The 22,185-nt window shown below is 41.9% G+C and overlaps 1 protein-coding gene across 3 annotated transcripts in view; it reads left to right on the forward strand.

Moving 5' to 3' along the window:
- The window catches only part of EMILIN2 (elastin microfibril interfacer 2), a 61,042-nt gene that overhangs the window by 25,795 nt on the left and 13,062 nt on the right, over positions 1–22,185 (forward strand). For all 3 annotated transcript variants that reach the window (XR_014710551.1, XM_084621443.1, XM_084621442.1), the window contains exons 4-6: positions 547–2,472; positions 16,178–16,489; positions 17,394–17,432. Coding sequence is in view for 2 of the 3 variants with exons in the window: in XM_084621443.1 (XP_084477569.1) it covers positions 547–2,472; positions 16,178–16,489; positions 17,394–17,432 (2,277 nt within the window). In the remaining variant the exon portion in view is untranslated. The remainder of the gene's footprint in view (positions 1–546; positions 2,473–16,177; positions 16,490–17,393; positions 17,433–22,185) is intronic.

The raw sequence follows: 22,185 nt of genomic DNA on the forward strand, positions 1-22,185 counted from the left end.
TGTGCTTAGACCTTGGTTCAACAAGATATTTAAGAACAAACCTTAACTGTAAGCACGAGTGGTCCCACTGAAATTAATGCCTATTCACAAATAATTCAGGAGCAGAAAAATGTAAAGTTGTTTTCTGCTTATAATGTGACCAGTATTAATTATTGTTATGAGAGATATAATGGCTCTAAAATAATCATTCATGTAAACTCTAGGTAAATATAGCTACTTAATATGTATACTAGCGGCTAGATATCATGGGTCTACAAAGAAGGGACAGGCGTAAGGATCTCTTTGATCTCTAGTGCAGGATGCAGCCAAAACACTAAAGATTTCAGTCCTTTACCTTGGAATGAACTGATAACGGCTGAATTATAAACCACCGACAACAAGGACTGAGAATAGAAAAGATGACACCAACCTATATAATATTTATAAAGCATTAATATGCTTTTAACTTGACCTAAAGAAATTAAAATTGATCTCCAGTTGTTCTAAACTGTTGTTGTTTAGACATACTTGCATCCAAATTTTGTTTCCATTATGTCTTTAAAACAGACTCAGAACCAACAGAAATGCCCTGGGAATCACCTGGGAAGAAAATTCAGTTCCTTGAGGATGAATTGTTTCGACTTACGCGAACAGTGCTTGATCTTCAATCCTCCTTAGCAGGTGTGAATGAAAACCTGAAACTTACTGTCCAAGAAGATGCCAGTAAAATGTTGGTCTCGTGGCTGAACAACCTTCATGATCACCCAGGGCCTGATAGTGTCCTGGGTGGTGAAACAGACAGTATTCATCTGCCTGGAATCCTTGGCAATAAAGACCAGAAAGAGCCTTTTACTGATTTTGGAATGGAAGACATAAAGTCTGAACTAGCTGAGGTCAAAAATACCTTGAAGACAAAAAATGACAAGCTGGAAGAACTGAATGGGAAAGTGAAAAGCTATGAAGGGCAATTAAAACAACTGCAGGAAGCAGTACGAGGACCTACAATAACAATACCGAGTGGTGATTTATATCAGGAATATCTAGATTCTAAAATTGAGGTCCTGAGACAAGAAATGCTGGAAGGATTGGAGAAGAAAATGGCAGATCTGAAAAACTCATGTGAATACAAACTAATGGATATCCAGCAACAATGTGATGACCATGAAACCAGCTGTTCAGAAATAATGCAACTTGTAGAAGAAAAAGAAAATGGCCTAAGGAAAGAAATAAACGAGCTCAGAACTCAGATCCAGGCTCCTTCAAACCAGTCAGATTGCTGCAAGACCAGCCACAGTGATGACTTTGGTCAACAGATAAAGAATTTGGATGAAAAACTTGACAGAGTTGTGGAAGCACACAGAATCTTAAATGCCAGAATAGATAATGAAATCATTCACATGTCCACTCCAAATCTAGAAGACATCTTTGGCCCAAGATGGGAGGAGCTAGACGCTAGAATTAATGTTACAGAGAGGAATGCTGAAGAACATTGTTTTTACATTGAGGAAACTCTCCGAGGTGCTATAGCTGCTGAAGTGGATGAAGTCAGAGACTTGCTTGATCAAAAACTACAGGCACTGGAAGACAGGCTGGGTGGCGCTATTTTAGAAATTGCCAATGCCACAGCCTCAGATGGACTATCAATTAGTTCAGGATCAGTCTTGCACAGTGACCCAGGATCTGGAAATGAGCAGCTTACAACTGAGATGAATCTCCTGAGGAACAAACTGCAAGCCATTGAACACCTTTGCTGGCAGAAATGCCAATCTGCACCCCTAGATATGGAAGAGCTTCAGAAAAGCATAGAAAATGGTAGCAACAAATATGAATACTTGCTTTTGAAAGTAGAAGACAACTCTGCTCTTTTGAAGTCTTTAAATGGTTCCCTTAATGAGAAATTTAACTTTACTAAGAGCAACCAACAGAACATCCAGAAGGATCTTCGTAGAATTTGGTATGGTCTAAACATCATCGATAAAGATGTGAAAAATCTTCAGGTTGGCTTGAGCAGCTGCAAGGAGCAACTTCTGGGTGTCAATTCTACATGTGAAAAGATCCAGCGAGGTGTATTCAGAAAAATAGATGAAATACGAAGAACAGTTGTGAGTCAAACCTCTCACCCAAATAATTGCTGTAATGAGGTGAAGGAGAGGATGGAACAGCTAAAGTACCAAATCTTTAATGACCTCAGGAAATGTAAAGAGAACACCGATGATATCCAAGAGGGAGTCTCGGATGTGGATAGCAGACTGTCCCATGTTGAAAAAGTCTGCAGCAAAATGGACTCCATCTCAGGTAGCCTGCAGCGAATAAAAGAAGGTCTGAACAAGCATGTCACTAGCTTATGGAACTGCATCAATCAGATGAATGGAACCATGACATCTCATTCCAAAGACATTTCTGGCCTCAAAAATTCTGTCCAACAGTTCCACAAGCAGGTCACCAAAATCACCACTGACCTTCAGGAGCTGATGAAAATTCAGTCTGGGGCACGTAAGTTAACCTTCACTAGCTTTCTCGACTGAAAAGTTTAGAGAGTGGAGCTGAGCTAACTCAGTTCAGCTTAACAAGGGGGAGCAAAAAACATTACATTTAAACATTTGTTTTGTTTTAGAAAGATAGTAATTTTGGTTCTGTTTTCCAAAACTACATATAAAGCTCTTTGCACACATTTTCAAAAAATACAATGAATATGTTAGGAATGTTACCTCTTACTTTTAGATTAAAAGCAAAGCAGCAGCAACAAAACAAATGTTTTGGTACTTTTTTTTTCTCCCGAGTGCTGAATTTCAAATGAGTGTTTTAGGTAGTGAACATCAGTGAAAATTGCTTCAGTTTGTTTTATTGTATTCACCTTCCTCCTTTTGGGGGGGGGGGCGGGGAGAGGGGGAAGTGAAAGACAAATTAGGAAAAATCAAAGCCAGATGAATTTTGACTTGAAATAATTGACACGCATCTCTAATTTGGCTACTCCTAAATATCACTCTGAGGTTTCTTTTTAAACAAATGAGATTCTCAGGTCGTGTAATTCAGTACTGGTCCATTGATTTATATGGAGCTATGCCATTTTACACTAGCTGAAGATCTGGACTAAGACTCTGATGGTGTATAGTTTTATGAAGAAGCTGAGTTTACTGAAGAACATTGAGTTCCTGTCTTTGTTACCGTGATTAAAAAGTTGACTGTATTGTGAAATTTGCACTCTTCAATTTGTTGCGAAACACCTAGCATTTATTTTATTTTTATGCTTTATACATAACTGATAAATTTGATATTAAAATGGATTGATTATGCTATAACTTTAAATCAAGGAAAGCACAATTCCATTATTCACTGATATTAGGATTTAAAATGTAATTGTTGAACTTTTCTTTGCGTTAGCTTTACAGTCTTTTACTCTGAAGTTATTTTCATGTAAGTACAGGATAATTAAGTAAAGAAGGGAGGCTTGTGAATGCTAGATAAGGCACATTGGCATGGAAATTTTTTTTTTTTTAAATGACAATGTTTAATTGTTTAAACAGCAACAAATGTGTACTTTGATAACCGAAATAAAAATCTTTCTTCTTCAAGTAGTGCCCTTATTGGTGCTCCCCGTAGATGTGCATGTGTGTCAGATCAAAGATTTTACATAGCAGTGTCTGTCCGGCCCATGCATGTGCCCCCTGTAGCCTTGTGCCTGGCACAGTGGCTACGTAGAGCTCTGCGGGTGAACTGACCTCAGCTCCTTCTCAATCGCCTTGGCCTGAAACAGAGCCTTAGCAGCATCTGAGTTGAGCTTACCTCAGCTGTATTTTTTTCCTCATATGTTACTAGTTAGTGGGAGTTCTTAGTGTTTCCTTTGTGTGTGCTAGTTGTAGTAATTTTATAAAATAAGTAAATTTTTGTAATTTTTTTATTTGTTTAGGATAAGGCCAGTTGTCCTTTCGCCTGTTTTTTTTTTTTTTTCCCCTCCCCTCAGAGGAACTTAAATGCTGGAAGGACATGCCCGGTTCTAAACACTGCCTTTCGTGCCAAGAGGCTATCCCAGTCACTGACAGGTACTCCTGGTGTGTCCGTTGCATTGGGGAGTCACATGTTCCCCAAAAGTGTAACTTCTGCTTGGCATTACAATCGAGAGCCAGAAAGAAGCAGGATTTAAGCTACATCGCCTTATGATGGAGAGCTCACTCTGACTGGCTTCTGACCCTGGCCAGGGGACCCTCCCATACAATGGTCTCCCAACAAGTCGACCACTTCAACCTCCTCGGCACAGCACTCCTCTAGAGCATTGAAAAAGAAATCTATGGAATCCTCTCAAAAAGACTCTAGAAAGTGGTTTTCAAGCCCGCTAGGTAGAGACTCTACCTCAAAGAAACAGTCTCTGTTGCAGACACCTGCCTTGGCACGTACCAGTCTCCAACTCGGTACTGACAAGGCTGTAGGTTCCTCAGGTACCGTGAACACCAGTAAACCCAAGGACTCTAAGTGTTCCTGCTCCAGAAGATTGGTAGCATCTGGTGATTGGAGTGGAGGGAGAAGACGACCAGCTCTTCTAAATTGGTACCAACAGAGTCTACTAGATACCCAGCACTTTGGCACCACAGAAGACCAGACCATCACCTACTATTCATCAGAGCACATAAGACTTTTGGTACCGACTGCTCCCTCTGCCACAGTTACTTCTGCCAACCTGCTTCATCGGTATCAATCATTGCTCCAGTACCACAAGCGTTTTGATTCCTGCAAGACCTGGCATTAACAGAAACATTTGAATCCCCTCTCTTTGGCACCAAACCATTGCTGGTATTGAACACCTCTCAGTCTCCAGACATTCACCTGGTAACACTGGAGTGTCCATCTATCTGTCTGAGTGCTCCACCTTTACCAAGTGTCGAGGAGGAGGAAGATGGGCACTTCTCATCAGTCTCCCACATTGCCATTCAGGGCTCTCCCTTCCATTATCAGGGAAACTTCTTTCCTGAGACCTCCAAGGAATCTGCATGTCCCAGTGAGAGACATGCCCCATGCAGTTGGTATGGACACCCTTGGGTGCTGCCTCCACCCCTGCCCTATGCACCACCTCGTTGGTCATACTGGAACTCTGGATGGCTTATTGCCAGCAATTTGCCAGGGCCCCTAGTGTTTTTGTCATCCAGAGAGAAGACAATCCTCACCAGCCTGCCTCTCTCTCTCTCTCTCTGTCACTCTCTAGGATGCTTGATCCACAGGAGGAGATCACTGAGGAGCAGGAAGTGAGCTTTTTGGGTGATTTCCTTGTCCATTCTAACATATCTTCCTCCTGTCCAGATGAAGCCGCCATGCCTTCTCCACCATCACTGGTTGGTGATTTTTAAACCATTCCAGGACCTTATTAAAAAGAAAGAGAACTCCTTGGAAATTCCACTTGAGGAGGTTAAGGAGTCACAGCATAAGCTGCTAGACATTCTGCACACTACATCATCGGCCCACATCATGTACTGATTAATGACGCCCTGCTAGACGATGCAAAAATAATTTGGCGAACCCTGGCCACAATACCACTTACTTGTAACAGGATGGACAAAAAAAAATTACGTTCTCTGTAAGGACTCAGAATTTTTATTTTTGTATCCATCACCCAACTCCCTTGTGATGGACACTGTGAAAGAATGTGGAAGACAGCACTATGCTAACTCATCACCTTATGACAGAGATCTACAGCGACTTGACTTATTCTTATTTGGCTGAGAGTCCTATTCATCCACATCTCTACAATTTAGGTTCACCAACTACCAAGCTCTCATGGTGAAATAAAGCCATACTAACTATTGAGCCATACTAACTACTGAGCATCTTCCAATAGAGTAGAGGAAACGATTTTAGGCAATCATTGCTGAGGGTCAGCCACTGGCAAGAACAACTCTGCAGGCCTCCCTGGACACCACTGGTACAGCTGCTCTTTCTATCTCCATGGCAGTCATGAGGAGGCCCTCCTGGCTTCAGCTCTCAGGGTTTCTGAGGGAAGTCCAAAATACAGTTGAGGGACCTTCCTTTCGATGGATTGAAGCTGTTTGCAGAAAAAAATGACAAGTCACTGCATACCTTAAAAGATGAGCATCTCCTGTGACAGGAAATAGACATCCTCCTAAACTTGGATGCTATTGAATGGCTCCTATGCCATACAGAGGGAAATGATTTTATTCCAGGTATTTCCTGGTTCCAGAAATCAGGGGCAAGTACATGAAGAAAATGATGGACAACCTGTCCTGAATGTTTTATATCACTTTCGAGGGGGAGCGAGATCACCTTCCCCCTGTGCTGAAGCAAGGAGACTCTGGAATTGGTGCATACGAAACCAGATCATTATCTCAGCAGCTTACTTTCTGGGTATACAAAATATCAGATGCCCAAAATATCAAACAGCAGCAAATGCCCTCAGCAGGCCTTTCTTACAAGATCACAAATGGGAGATAGATTGCATTACACTCCACTGGATATTTCAATGTTGGGGCAACCTGCAGATAGAGCTGTTCACCACCCCAAAGAGCAAGAAGACTCCCAGTTCTGCTTGAGAGGTGGACTGGGTCATCACTCCCTAGGGGAAGCCTTTCACCTTTGTTTGGAGTTCAGGCCTGCTGTATGCATTTCCCACAACATTCTCGATATCCATGGTGCTATTCAAGATCAGAAAAGACAAGGCCAGCGTTACTCTAGTGGTTCTGATGTGACCAAGACAAAGATGGTTCCCTTACTTCATCCGGCTCTCTGTCTGTCAACCAGTTACCCTCCAGACCTTTCCCCATCTTCTCCCACAGGGTGCCGGTCAAATCCTTCACCCCAACCTTGAGCTGCTTCAATTCAAGGCATGGCTGATAGAAGGTTCACAGGGTTAGAAGCAGACTGTTCTGAGGATGTAACGAGAGTGCTGTTACATCGTAGGAAACAATCCACTCGTAATACCTATGTACAAAAGTGGATGAGATTCAATCACTGGTATAATCTAAAACATCTTTCACTACATCCTCTCCATTATTAGTTATACTGGATTACATCCTAGAGCTAAAATGACAGGATTGTCTCTAAGCTTTGTTAGAGTGCACTTGGCAGCTATAACGGCCTTCCATCATATGGTAGAGGGTTTTTCTGTCTTTGCTTATCCTACAACAAGGAGGTTTCTGAAGAGATTGGCAAACATCTTCTCATAAATCAGATGCCCTGCACTATCACGGGACCTCAGCTTGGTGCTCAGATGCCTTAAAAGGCCCTCCTTTGAATCTAGGGTGACCATCTTCGCCTGTGCTGAATACGGGACACCTGGTAAAATTGCTCGTATTCAAATGAGTTCAAAGACAATCAATTAGAACATGCTATTTAAAATGCCAGGGCCCAGCAGCAGAAGGAGGTTCGGGCTGGGAGGGGGCCTCGGGCATAGGTGTAGTATGACTTCTGTTTTGGAGGCAGGGGCCAGTGGAGCTCAAGCCAGCTCCAGCCCTTGATTCACCTCAGCAGGCCACCCAGCCTGTCTTTTGGTTGCGCATCCCAGTGCCACAACTTAAAAACTATAATTCAAAGGTGCAAGGCTCAGCTCAAAAAGTTTGAAAACAGCTCAGGGAGCCGGTAGCTAGGGGCTGTGTGCGGGCAGGGGGGTAGCTCAGGGTGCAGGCAGGGGGAAGCTAGGGGCTGTGTGCAAGCAGGGGGGTAGCTCAGGGTGCAGGAAGGGGGGAGCTAGGGGCTGTGTGTGGGCAGGGGGTAGCTCAGGGTGCAGGGAGGGAGTAGCTAGGGGCTGTGTACCAGGAGGGCTCTCCTGTGGTCCCTGTTCCCCAAGGGCTCTGCCAGCCATGGAGCCAGGTCCCTCCCGCTGCAGCTCTTACCGGCTGCATGAGAAAAGAGAGCTTGAAGCTGAGGAGCAGCATCAACCCCCTGCAACAGCAGCAGGAGGAGAAGAGGAAACACTATGGCTGCCTGATCCATGGCACCAACCAGAGCAGCAGCTGCCCCGCATTGCCTGGCACCAACTTCCCGCCTCTGAACTTGTCAGGGGGCAAGAGAGAAAGAGTTGTGGGAGGTATGGAGCTGCCCACTGGACTGCCCCGCTCTTGCACTGCAGTTTTGGGGGGCAACATCCACAGTGCCCCCAAACTCTTCCCATGGTCTCAGGGGACTTCTGCCCCTGCCAGGGAGCACTGGGGATCGGGGCTTCAGCCCAAGGCCGGGTATCAGGGATTCAGCCCCACGGCTCTAGCTTCAGCCCCACGGATGGTGCTGGGATCAGGGTTTTAGACCTGCAGAGGGCGCTGGGCTCAGGCTCTGGGGTTCAGCATTGGCGCACAGTGGCCCCCCTTAAAGGGCTTGCAGACCCCCATTGAGAACCCCTGCTTTAGGTTTCACATAGGGGGGCGCCCCCCGCCCCCACACACAGGGCTGCCTCTTCTCCTACCTGATGTTGCCTCTTGTCGCCTCTCCATCTGGCCTGAGGCCACCACGTGCTGTCACTGACCAGCCACCGCCTGCCCACACCAACAAGATGGGGCTGGGGCTGTGCTGGCTGACCAGCAGCAGGAGCAGAAAATACAGGACAATTTGCCCGTTTTTCAGAAAAAAAAAAAAAGTGGGACACCTGCAAGAGGACTTAAATGTGGGAATGTCCTGTTTAAAAACAGGATGGATGGTCACCCTACCTTTTACACTCATCTATGAAATCAGACTGTTCTAGTAGCCATTACTTCTGCTTGAAGAGTTGGAGAGAGAGGGGCTCTGATGGCATATTCCCCCTCTCCTCAGCCTTTTCTAAGGATAAGGTAACTTTGCGACCACATCCCAAATTCTTACCAAAGGTATCCTTGGACTTCTATGTGAACCAACTTACCTTCTTCCAGTTTTCTATCCTATGCCACACTGGGATAAAAGAAATGAGGCATTACATACACTCAGTTTCAGGAGAGCATTATCCTTTTACCTAGGCAGGACTAGGCCCTTTTAGAAAATCTCCCAGATTGTTACTCTCCATTGTGGACAGAACTAAAAGATCTCCAGTTTTCAAGCACAGACTCTAATGATGGATATCTGGTTGCATTACCTACTGCTATTGGTCTCCCAAACGTCAACCTCCTCCTGGAATATCAACTCACTCCACGAGATCCCTCTCTACTTTAATAGCCTTTCTTAAGAATGTTCCCATCACGGAAATATATAGAGCCGCAACTGGGATCTCCATTCATACAGTTCCTGAAAACGATGCGGTTACTCATGCCTCGGCTTCTGATGCCATGTTTGGCTCTACTGTACTGTTGTCAATCTGAGATTCGACTCTGAAGCCCCACCCCTCTGTAGCTAGTACTGCTCAGTAGTCCCCTAGAGTGGAGCAGCCATAGGGACGCTACTCGAAGAAGAAGAAGAGGAGACGGTTGCTCCCCCGCCCCCCCGTGCAGTAACTGTTGTTCTTCGAGATGAGCGTCCCTGTGGGTTTTCCATTACCTGCTCTCCTTCCCTCTGTTTTGGAGTTACTTACAATGTTGCTCTGGGATAGAGAAGAAACTGAGGGCGGTTTGCCTGTGCAGCTATATGTAGCCACGGTGCAGCGCATGAGGCCGCAGGGGGTGCGTATGCAGGCAGAACAGACACAATTACCTAAAATCTCCCATCTGAGGCATGCATACCTAGAGTGGGGAGCACCCCTAGGGGACACATCTCAAAGAAGCACAGTTACTGTGCAAGGTGAAGAACCATCTCTTCTGGGAACTTCCCACATGAAATCCCAACCCCTAATTTCCACTAATTTAAGCAAAGAATGCAAGGAAGACTCATAACTCCAAGAAATTTCCTGGAGGTGAAATTCTGGCTTCATTGTCGTCAATGGGAGTTTTACCATTGACTTCAACAGAGTCAGGATTTCACTCCTAGTTCCTAACTCTGTGCCAGATTAGACCCAGCTCCCATAGAAATACAAGATAATGGGGAATTTCTAAGGAGAAGGATATATATAAAATCCAAAAATAGACTACATATGTCCTGAAATAAACCCCCTTCTGTTATTCAGTCTAAATGTGATCATCTTATTAGAAGCCCCCTGAGAGAGGAATGCACACACTGACACCATTTGGTCAAAGCAGCATTATCTTCTGGTGACTCAAGAAGTTGCCATTACTTCAGTTATCAACCAAATCTTTCTAATTTCCGCCAGTGTGATTTAATATCAATGTGTGGCCAGAATAGTGGGGTCAAGATTATTGTTTGTGTTCCATACCTTTGCCCCCCAAAACCTTTTATAATTCTGCTGCATACAGAAAAAACGCCATCCCTCACCACTATTAATATCTCTCTTGCTTTTTTCTTCTCATTTGAACAATTTGTGTTTCCCAAAGCATCTAACTAGAGTATGCATCTCTATTATACTCCTGAGAGGGCCGTGAGCCTGCCTACTGATTAATCCATTGTTGGAATTTAATGAAAGAATAAAGATCAAAAATATTGGTACCGGCCAGGAGAGTAGGCTTAGCCCTTCATTGTAGTTCACTTACACTGAGTTTCACAGAAGTCTTACTGCGGTATTGGTAGATGGACTGTGCTGGTGGATTTTACATTGGATGTGAACTGGGATCTTCAAAGTCAGTGATTCCTGAGTTGTCTGATTATATAAAACATATAATGCTTGAGCGGGGCACAAGGATTTGTCCCAAAATACAAGAAGCTGGGCTGAGTATGAAACAGACAAGAGAGGAGAGGGAGGAATCTTCCTTCCCACGCAGTGGAACAGCCGAAGAACCACTCTATAGTGGCTACTTCAGTCCCATGACTAGATCCTCTGATCCAGCCCACCTTGCTCCTCCCCCACTTCACTTCTGCTGCACACAATCCTGACTATAGCCCCATCTTATGCATATTGAAACTGCACCTGCTATGCAGAAGGGATCAAGATTTTTTCCTTGCTGCGGATACACACACAGTCTTGTCCACGCAATGTAAAGCAGACCTCTCAACAGCTTCATGGATTATGTTTGTTTAAATCTACTGCAGTATTTTAAAGCATGAAATAAGCTTAAAACACCCATATTTCCATAGTATAATTCAGTTTCATAGCACTTTATATGGTCTCTATAAACTGTACCTACAGCTACCCTTGAGAAGTGACCCAGCCGTTAGAGACTAAACATACAAGCATTTAAAACTGTAACGTCTCACCTCAAATATGTGTGGCCTCAAAGAGGTTCATAAAGCAAATACTTACATCCCAGAGTGATTCAGAATAAAATGCTATCCAGCACAGCAGTCTGAGTAAGTCTTGATGTTTGCAGCTCCAAAAAGCTTTTGGCAACAGAGGGACTCCATTGGAAGTGGTTAGGGAACCTTGCTCCGCTAGGCAGTTACATCTTGTACTTTTCCCCTTTGGCAATTAATACTGTTTTTGGAACAAGATGTGTCTCTATCAATGTGCCCATTCCACTAAGATTTAACTTTTTGATGAGTCTTATTGTAATATCTTCTATGGTACCTTTAATACTTTGAACTGGTGATTTTTCAGTTCTGGCTTATAGATCAATATTAAATTCATACCTAGATTTAGGTACTATTTGCCAACATATTGTATCATTTAAATGATGTCATTTTGGTTTGGGAGACTAGAGTAGTAACACATTTCTCTTTCTACAGTTGTTTGAATGTGGTAACACAAGGATACCCTATAAGGTTTTGTTTTAGAATTCCCACGCTCCAATTAGACAACTAAACTGAGCAAAGGCAAATTAGTCTGAAGCCAGGAATATGGCTGCTTTGGCTTGAAATTTTATATTCAGGCCTTTTTAAGCCAAGAACATTTAAATGACTCAGTCTAAACTAATGTTGCAGGGTAATAAGTTATTGTGTGTACTGTATATAAACCACAGGTCAAATCTTTTGTCATTTAGAACTTCAGATGAAGTTTGCCTGTTAGGACTGAGCAAGAGTGCAAGCTTTGGCTCATTATGAATAAGTAGACTAGATAATCCCATAAAATGTGTAAATAGGTCCTCTGTAACCCTCTGTGCCACTTTAGCATTTAGAGAAGCATATTACTGAAATGATACTGCACTAAAACTGGCACTAAAATCATCTCTTCTTTAGATGTAGCTTGTTAATACATTTTTGCCATTCATTGCTGAAGCCAGAAAAAGTGTGGTCTGCTGCCAAAAATGGCTTCAGGATTTTAGTTTGCTTTGATTACAACTATTTCAATCCACTTATATTTCTTTTTGTAATTATCTGTGAAGAGGGGTTTCAAACATATGAATTGCTAAGAGCAGTCTGCTATAGTTACTTTTTATGAAACCTTGTGTATACCTAAATTACTACACCTAGGGACGTGTGGTAAAAACTTTTCTGTAGCACTGGTAATAGGAGTTCTGGCGTAAACTTCAGTATATTCTCTGCCAGATACACCAGGCTGCCTGGTGTAACGTGATAATTGTCAAATTCGTTGTCAGCAGCAGGAGTTTGGAAGTCATAGCTCTTCTTGATTCTTGTCAGTGGAATCACTGACTACGTAGTTTCTAGTTTATTTCATCCTGTCATTGTTCTTGTCTGCTCAATGTATCACTAGGGAAATGGAACTGATCTGCCAGTCATGACATTGCTAGAAAGAGCAGAACCATGACAAAGTACAACTTGAGTTTCACATACCTGTCACCCCCACCCAATGTGTTTTTTCTCAGTAAAGTACCAGTGGAGTTTAAAAGCAAGGGAAAAAAAGAATTGGCATTTTAAGCTTTGGGTGGGGGTGTTTCGCCTCAGCTTAATTTAGACAGGCATCTGAGGTCAGCAAGCTGAGAATGACTAGGCGGGTGATACTAAAGAAAGCCGTGTGAACACTGCTGGTGAAGAGGGTGCCCCTGAGGAGACTCTAATTTGAAGTATAATAATGGTCTAAGCTCTGCTGCTTGCCTTTCCAATTGCTTTGTAGACAATGGGGAATACTTCTCTTTTATGTGCTACTCAACACAATACAAGCTGATTTGGCCAAATTCATCCCTAATTTTGCACCATAACTTCAGTGGAGTTACACCAGGGAATTTTGCCTTCGCTCTTTGGTTTAGTAATACATATTCAGTCCAAAACTATGCTGTCTGTTATTGTCTCTGTCTAGTGATTTTAGAGCACAATGCCATGATACGATGCAATTCAGTACAAAAGGCCAAAAAGGCATTTGAAAACTGCCAGAACCGTAAAAGTGATGCTTCTCAGCTAACACGCACATTGGATAGTTGGCCTATGAGTTTTTTCCAAAATGGGGTTGGTATACCTGGGTATTTTCAAATGTATAGATATCCACACTAAACACACAGAACCAGGCCAAACATTGTTACAAAGGTATTAAGGCTTTTGGTTTAAATTGTAAGAGCTTGGGGTGTGTTGGGGGGGAATAGTCAGACATGCACATTCATTCTGCGTGTCCCTGGCTGGAGGCCTAAAGCGAGCTTAACTAAACTGAGGAGAGAAGGTAAAGAAGTGAAAAACCTATGCAGGCAAGAAATAAAACTCCTGAGCCAGTTTGTGTTGTCAATGATATCAATGCAAATCTGAAGTAACCCTATTGATCTCCCTGGACTTCAGATTTAAATCCATGTTACTGAGATTAGCGACTGCCTCATTAGATTAAAAACCAAACACAGGTATTATTCAGTTAGGAATAAATTAAACACTTGCAGTTCACCTTTGCCCTTATAAAAGTTTTTAAAGTATAACTTTTCAGTAGTTTAATGTCATGATGAAAGCAAAAAAATATTATATGAATCAGTAAAAAGTGTATATTCCATTCTTTAATCCTGTATCCTGTGGATAGAATTACCTAGGTAACTTTCAGCAAAACTTTGTGGTGCCTGGTTCTTTAATTTTCCCCTCTCATTACAGTTCTAGAACTTAGTATCCGTCTACAAAACTCAACCAGGAAGGGCCAGTGAGTTTTTTTCATTGGGAGCTATCATATGATGCAGGTACTATGAGAGCATGGAATTTTTTAGATAAACCTTCCAAAAGAGTGTAAGGCCATGGGTAAATTTACTTTTCTGAGATGGAGAATAAGAAACAAACCACCCAAGATAAGAGTGAAGATGCAGGATTTCTCATTACTGTCATCTTCAATTAAATGTCACATTTGCAGGGCAAAGTTCTTACAATAACAGTCCTAAAATAACACTTGTGAATTCCAGCGTATTTGTTAGAGACTCAGGACTACAGACAGCATATCTCAGTGTGTAATTAGGAATTGATCATGCACTGTCACAAACTCTTCCCATTTTCCACACTGGCCTAAACAATGGAGGTACACTTCCCTCACTTGTCAAATGAAGATCACCACAAATAGCAAACAATAACCAACACTAAGGCCCTGTCTATACTTACCAGGGATCGACACTGCTGCAATCAATGAAGGGCAGGTCAATTTAGCAGATCTAAGGAAGACCAGCAAAATCAAACTCAGAGAACTCTCCGCGGTCGGCTGCAGTAGTCCCCTAGAATGAGAGGATTAAGGTAAAGTGAAGGGAGAGTGTCTCCTGTCAACACAGCACAGTGTAGACACCATAGTAAATCTACCTAAGCTACATTGACCCCAGCTACGTTATCCCCATAGCGTAGACAAGGCCTAAGTCAGTACTACGAATACATTAATAAACTAAAATTATTACTACCCTATACCTCTTCATTGTGTTCACCAGAGTTCGAATTTGTGGTAGATACTACTTTTTCCCCCTTCAATGTAAAAGGCCTTGTGAGTGATTCAAACCGCTGGAGTCTATACATTTGTAATCTCCAATTTATTTAGACAAAAATTTTACATTTCACCCGCACAGTGTCCATTGTAATTACCACTGTAGCCAGCCAATAGAATGATATACTTATGCCCTGCAGCATTCACATGTTCCTATACAAAAAAAACAGCCAGGTACATATCATACCATCCTGCCAACATCTGCACTGGGTTGAATTTCACCTTCATTGCATAATATTAGGTGTCATATGTACTGTACAACTTAGGCACAATAGGTAAAATTTCCAGACACACCTAGGGAAATGTCTATGCTGCAGTTAGCCACACCGGGCTGGCCTGTGCCAGCTGATTCAGACTCACGGGGCTCAGGTTAAAGGGATGTTTAATAGAGGTCTAGACGTTTGGGCTCAGGCTGCAGCCTGAGCTCTGGAACTCTCCTACCTTGCAGGGTCCTAGAGCCCTGGCTCCAGCCCAAGCCCAAAAACATACACATCACAGTTAAACGGCTCCTTAGCCTGAGCTCCAGTGAGCGGTCATGGACCAGCTGCCGGTTTTTAGTTGTAGTATAGACATATCCATACACTAAGAGACCAAGGAGCATATGAAACTCAATGACTTGCAGTAAGTCTTAAGCTCATAAATAATTTAGGACCTTTTGAAAATGTTACACAGTGAGCAGTGTTAAGGGGCAATTATTATTCTTAACTTTGAATGTCCTTGCCTTTCAGATGTTAATGATTTTTGTATAACAATGTTAAAAAGAGAAGGAAATGGAAGCTCAACATACATTGCCATGCTGTGTAGTTCATGGGCCTGTTCTGATCTCACCGACACCAGTGTAAATCAGACCTAATTTTACTGAAGTCAATGGATTTAGACAAGTGTAAAATTGTATATATTATAGTAGTTATCTTCTGTGGTTAATTCAAATAGAGATGGAATTGCTTAAAATGAATAAGGCAGGTTTTTGATGGAGAGCAAGGATTGGGAGTAAGGTTCTTTGCACTAAGAAACTTTTTTTAGCACCTTTCCTATCTTTTAAATCTATATAAAAATTAACCCCCCATGCAAATAACAGACATTCACTTTCAGGAAGACATTACATTTCTAAGATTCAGTTAGGACTAAATTTTTTACAAATATGTTGTAAATGCAATCAAAAGGGATTTGAAATAGAACAGCTACACAACTATTATCACATCAACACTATCTGGCACTGATATCATACAGTACACTGGCTCTCCTACTGGAAAAGTCCTTTTACAATGACCCTTCCAAACAATGAATTTTTCAGTAAACTGTGACCCTGGATCTGCCTTCAGTGTCATAAAGTTTTTAAAACAGAAGAACATTGATTTTTTTTTTATTATTCTGTCTTCAGAAAGGGAAAAACAAAAACTCGCAATTTAATTGTTTGTTTACAGAAGTATAAATGTAATGGGTTTTATGAATTTTCTCAGATGGATAATATTTGACTTTCCTCTCTCTACCAATACTTAGCTGAAAATCAACCAAGAATACCACTGCAGATACCACAAGAAAGAACTCCTCTGCAGCCACCACAGCCAAGAATAGTAATACAGCCACCACAACAAGGAGCCCCTCTTCAGCCATCACAACCAAGAACTCCACTACAACCATCATTACCAGGTTCATCCGCTTTACCACTTTTGCCTGGATCAACTGGGATCATTATGGAGACTGGACAGGCTGGTCCTCCTGGCACAGTTGTAATGTCAGGAAGTGGACGGCCTAAAGGCATAGATGGTCAGTATACCATGCCCGTAGCTGAAGGATATGCAGGAGCACCAGGTGAGCAAACTGAAATGTTATCCAAGTGATCACTTTATAATATTAGACCCCAAAGCCAGTGTTTCTGGACTTACGTTATGTTGAAGTATAGAACAACACATAGCTCTGCTAAGATGCTAGACTAGCAGGGCCTTTCATCAATCAGTAAGACAAGCTGAGCTGTCAGATTCCAGCAGTGAGTTTGTTACTCTTCCCACAAAGTGACATTAAAGCTGTCCTGGGTGCACAGGACATATTGGGGCTGGCTACAGGATAGAAGGTGGCAGAACTGGAGTGTGATGCACTTTGCCAGTCCCCTGCAGGATATGAAATGATGCTTAACTGGCATATGTTAGAGTTGTTATCTGAGAACAGCCTTTGGCTAATTTAATTTGCATGATGTCTATTTTGGCCGCAGCTGGCAACAGGACCAGAGGAGACAGAAAGAAGGCCTCAAGCTAACTTCACCTCCCCAGCCAAAGCTGCACCAAGCATAATCTCAGTACGATTGCTGTGTAGTCCTCAGTCGTGCATCCGATGAAGTGAGCTGTAGCTCACTAAAGCTTACGCTCAGATCAATTTGTTAGTCTCTAAGGTGCCACAAGTAGTCTGTATTCGCAAAAAGAACAGGAGTAACACGGCTGCTACTCTGAAATACGTCCCACTAGGGTAGCTTAAAATAACCTGTTTTGCCACAGTACACACAACAGAGCCGATGCACTGTAATGAGGAACATGGTCCCCTTTGCTATGGCTGCTACCGTTTTTTTAACAGTCTTAGTGGTACGAGTTTCTGCCTTCTGATACTGTGCACTTGTTTAAATGAGTTGCTATTTGATAAAAAGAAAATATTACTAAACTGTTGTGATATTTAGACTATGTTGTACTCTTATTCAGTGTGTAATATAACTTCTTTTGTTTTGTAGGGTATCCAAAATCTTCTCCACCTTCTACAGACTCGCAAGGTAATCCAGTTGCTATATAGGAATTCTTTGAACAAATATTCACTTATTTCATAAATAGAAAATTCTAGTAGGGTGAAATTGAAGAGCAAGAATGTGAACGCTTTTAGGGCACAAGCACAGTTCTGATCTCTTTATACTGGAAAGGGACAACCACCAGGGATGATAGCTTTCTCCCCTTTTTATTCACACTAGCACTCCTGTCCTGGCCCAGAGGATGCACAGGGCATGTGGAGTATGAGAAGGTAATGGAGAAAGTGGCACTTAACATATATTTTAATTTTTTCTTTCACTGCCTGGAAAGTCACTACTGAGAGAACTAACTGAAAATTATGGGTCATTTTCAGGATTTTAGCCTTAACTTTAAAGGGACTCTAATACTGTCCTGCCAACCCCAAGTGTTCAAAAATAATGAGTCAAGCCCAAAAAAATCAAACACTCGTTTCATGGAGATGGTAAAAATCTGATTTTTAAAAAATAATAATTTGGGGGTTCTTTTTATTTGCCTTCTGGTTTTTGAGCCTTTAAGGGTTAATTTTTTCATACTTTTTTCTGCAACCCTCAGGGCTAATAACTTATATTTTTCTTTTCAAATGAAAACTGAGATGCTTACATAATCATATGACTCTAGAAGCTGGAGCTTTAATAAAAACACCAAATATCACAAACTTCAGTTTGCAACACTATTGTTGACTTAATTATCCTATTTTAAACAAGCACATTGCTTACCTATTTTACCAAGAATACTTTAGATTATTTAAAAAATCCAGTTTACTTTTAATTGTTTATGCCCTTTGTTCACTTTAACTTTCATTGTCCAAGAGGAGAGAAATAAATAAATGAAACTAATTTCACTTTTGTTTATATTCATTTTAACTTACAGGTTCTCAGTGTTGCATGTCTAGGTTCCAAGCACTATGTCGGAGTGTTTAGTTAAATAAACTAGTTTCATTTATTTGAACTGTTGTACTTTCTGTGCATCACTATACACCAATACATTTGGATTACAAAAAGTGTAAACCTTTCAATAAATGAATTATTAGTTTGATTAGCCCAAATATTAGTTTGCTAGGTGATCTGACTACCCTACAGCCTTTAAAAAAATCTTTTAGTTTAGCCCTTTTTATATCTAAGCAATGAATATTCTTACCCTGGATCAAATGGATCCTCCTACACTCTCTTCACAGAGAATGATTTAATCAAATTCTTGTTTGAAGAAATGTCAGCAACAGATAAAAATGAAACATTAGAATTTTATGGCCTCTGAAGGCACTTTCTTAGGACTCTGTTCTCTGGGGCTAAGAAAATTGCAGAGACAAGGCATGACAAATTGGTCTGGGAATTGACATGAAGACAATTGTAAGAGTTCATGCTACAATCTTGAGGTTAAAACTAACAGATTAGAAACTTAATGTAGCCTTAGAGGAGGCTTTGTATTTGGGAAGTGTGGGGGTGGGAACAAGCAGCAATCGGTTAGGGTTCTGGAAAGGGATAAGAAATAAAGAAAAAAATTATTGGTGTCAACAAAAGCCATGATAAATGTCTAGACATACGTATTAAGATCCTACTCTCACAGTGTTTTTTTCCTTTGTACCTGTATTTGCATTTTATAGACAACAGTATTTTCACTGGCTGATGGTTAAATTGTATGAAACACAACAGTATAATATTCTTTAAATGTTAATGATGTTGAGATACGTAAACAGTGTTTTATTGTGGCAGCCATTATTTGCACTCCGGAAATATATTAAAGGAAATAGACACCACCCAATCTCCCAGCTAGAGAGGAATATTTAGTAAAGAGATTTCCTTTGCTAAATCTCTATGCTTTTTCTTAATTGCCCTAGACTATAATTAGTAAAACTGAAAATAATTGTATTATTTACATTATATATACACACCCAATATGTAACAGCCTCCATCTCAAAGTGCCTCAGAAACTCAGATATCAGATGCACTCATATAACACAGTGATGAACATGATATAAAAACCTTGGTGTAGATCCTCAGCTGATGTCAGTGGAGCTGTGATAGTTTATAAGAGCTGAGGATGCACCCTGGTAGTTAGTATTGCAGTGTACACATACAAACATCACTGAAAGGCAGCGAATAGCAATTAGCGCCCTACAAAACAGCTGTTGCCAGGGCTGACTTTAGACTTGCTGGGGCCCAGAGCCGGGGCCCGAGTCCCACCACCTGGGGTCAAAGCCTGAGGGATTCAGCCCTGTGTGGTGGGGCTCAGGTTACAGGCCCCCCACCTGAGGCTGAAGCTCTTGGGCTTGGGCCCCCTCCACACCCAGGGCAGTGGGGCTTGGGTTTTGCCCCTCCCTCCCCCCACCTGGGGCAGTGAGGCTTGGGCAGGCTCAGGCTTCGGTCCCCCCTCGTGGGGTCATGTAGTAATTTTTGTTGTCAGAAGGGTGGCCCAATGAAGTTTGAGAACCCCTGCTAGGTGTCATCAAATCTTTAACATCCATGCAGAGCAGGACCCCCATTTTTAATTTCTCATCCAAAGACGCACATCCCATCAATTTTATGTTCTGAGTTTATCTCTCAAAAGAACATAGGGCTGAGCTGACCCTTCTTGTATTTGAATGTGTGCTTCCCAAAACAAGAGGCTTTTCAAGCCTGAGACTTAGATTACTAGACCATCCCACCCAGCACTCTTTCTTCTCCTGTATAGTTTCTACAGTTTTGGAAGTGTTATAAGTGCCGAGTTGATGGCTCTGCTCCAATCCCCTGGACTGGTCTTATCCTCTTCTTGGGTGATAATTTCCATATTTTCTGTATCACAGAATTTCATCTAACCTCTTCAAGTTCAGGAATAGCCGCTGACATACAACTAACGGCTAAAGTTCAAGTTCACCTGTAGTTCAATAAAAATTAAAAAAATCCAAGAAAATAATGCTTTGCACTTCTTATCCAAAGCTCTTCAAGTATTTTACAGATGTTAATGAATTAAATCTTATAGTTCACTTATGAGGTAAGGAAGTAAATGTTAGCTGTATTTTACAGGCAAAGGAGCTGAAACAAAGAAAGATTAAATGACACCGGATCAAAGTGGATCCTCCTAATCTCTCTCTCTCTACAGAACAATTTTAGTTAAATCATTGTTGACAGAAATAGCAGCAGCAGATAAAACTGACATACTAGAATTTTATGGAGTCTGGAGCCATTTTCTTAGAATCTTTGCTCATTAGGGGTTGAGAAAATTTCAGACACAGGCCATGGCAAATAGGATTGGGAATTGATGAGAGAGCTTGTAAGAGCCCTAAGTCGCACAGCAAGTCAAGGACTGAGCCAGGAACAGGACTTGGATCTTCTGATTCTCAGTCCTATGCCTTAACTATTTCCTCTCACGCTTCCCTGTCCACAGTCTTCATTAACACAGTTTGTGAAGATTGCATACTTATACTAGAGTTTCACTGTTCTTATACTATCCTTTGGGCTGTAATACTTTGGTTTAATGTTGGTGTGCGGGTGCTGGGTGGTGGTAGCCTGTGATATATGGAAGGGCAGTCTAGATGAACTACTTTCTTGCCGTAAATTGCATCTTGCAGTCTAGATGAACTACTTTACTTTCCTTTCTTGCCGTAAATTCTACGACCGTGTCTGGTTTCTATCCATCACTTTAGAACTTTTTCTTCTCACCAATGATGGTGACAATACTCTGGTTTGCATTCGCTTGTATTAAATCTGTGAGCCTAAGATAAATAATTTCTCTGTATTTTCCTTTGCACCGTTAGCCGTTTACTGTTTGTGTTTACTTGTTAGGCTCGAGGGAAGAGCTCAATTCACAAAAGCTTGTTGCAAAGATGTTGTTTTAAAAATTGCTGAAATTGGCTGATGTCTAGGTATGTGATATTTGAAGAGGAATTGGGTAGGCGACGTGGATATTTAAGGGGACCAGTAAGTAGGTGACACAGTGAGCATTCTCTCACCTTGAACTCAAAGATGGGATTTGGAAGAACATAAATTCACTTGCATCTTGTCTTTTAACAGATCTAGGGGAGAAACCTAATTAAACTAAGCAGAGAGAGTGTTTTTGGGGGCCAGACTTCAGTGGCAAGTGTTGCAAACAAACAAACAGCCTGACACACCTCAGGGCCAGACCTTCAGTTGACGTAAATCAATGTACCTTCATTGACTTCAGAGGAGCTACAGCGCTTTATACCACCTGACTTCCCTCAAACTATTTATGACTTGTCTGCATGGCACCAGCAAGGTGCAGTACAGCGGTGTGAGTTGTAAAAAACACTAATGTGCTGTGCTCTAACTGCCCTGGGTAGACACTACTGGCGCAGTGCAAAAGATACCTAGTCCACATTAATATAACACCGCTCTGGCACGCTTTGCCATGCTGTGTAGACAAGCCCCTAGGCTTACTTAGGGGCAATTTCAGAGGTGAATCTAAGAGAGTCTATGATATGTAACTTCATCCTTCCAGGACCCACCATCTGAAAGGGAGTAAGTTACACTTCCATAGACTCAGACAGACTCTCACACACTGACTGACATGTAACTTACAGACTTATGCTTCCTTTTCTATACTGTTCTATACATGTTCTTATACTATCCTCATCATTGTAGTATCTGAGTGCCTTCCGATGCATTAAGCAGTTTGATGAACATCTGTCACATGTGGTTCATGCTTTCCATGGGCGGTGGGTATAATAGGCCAGGGGAGGCTAAGCCTCCCCTGGTGCAGCTGCTGTCAGCGGACTCCCAGGTGCAGATTTTGGCGGTTTACATGAGGGAA

This window comes from Lepidochelys olivacea (genome assembly GCF_965140295.1).
Source record: "Lepidochelys olivacea isolate rLepOli2 genome assembly, chromosome: 2".
In the NCBI taxonomy this organism is placed as follows: domain Eukaryota; kingdom Metazoa; phylum Chordata; order Testudines; family Cheloniidae; genus Lepidochelys; species Lepidochelys olivacea.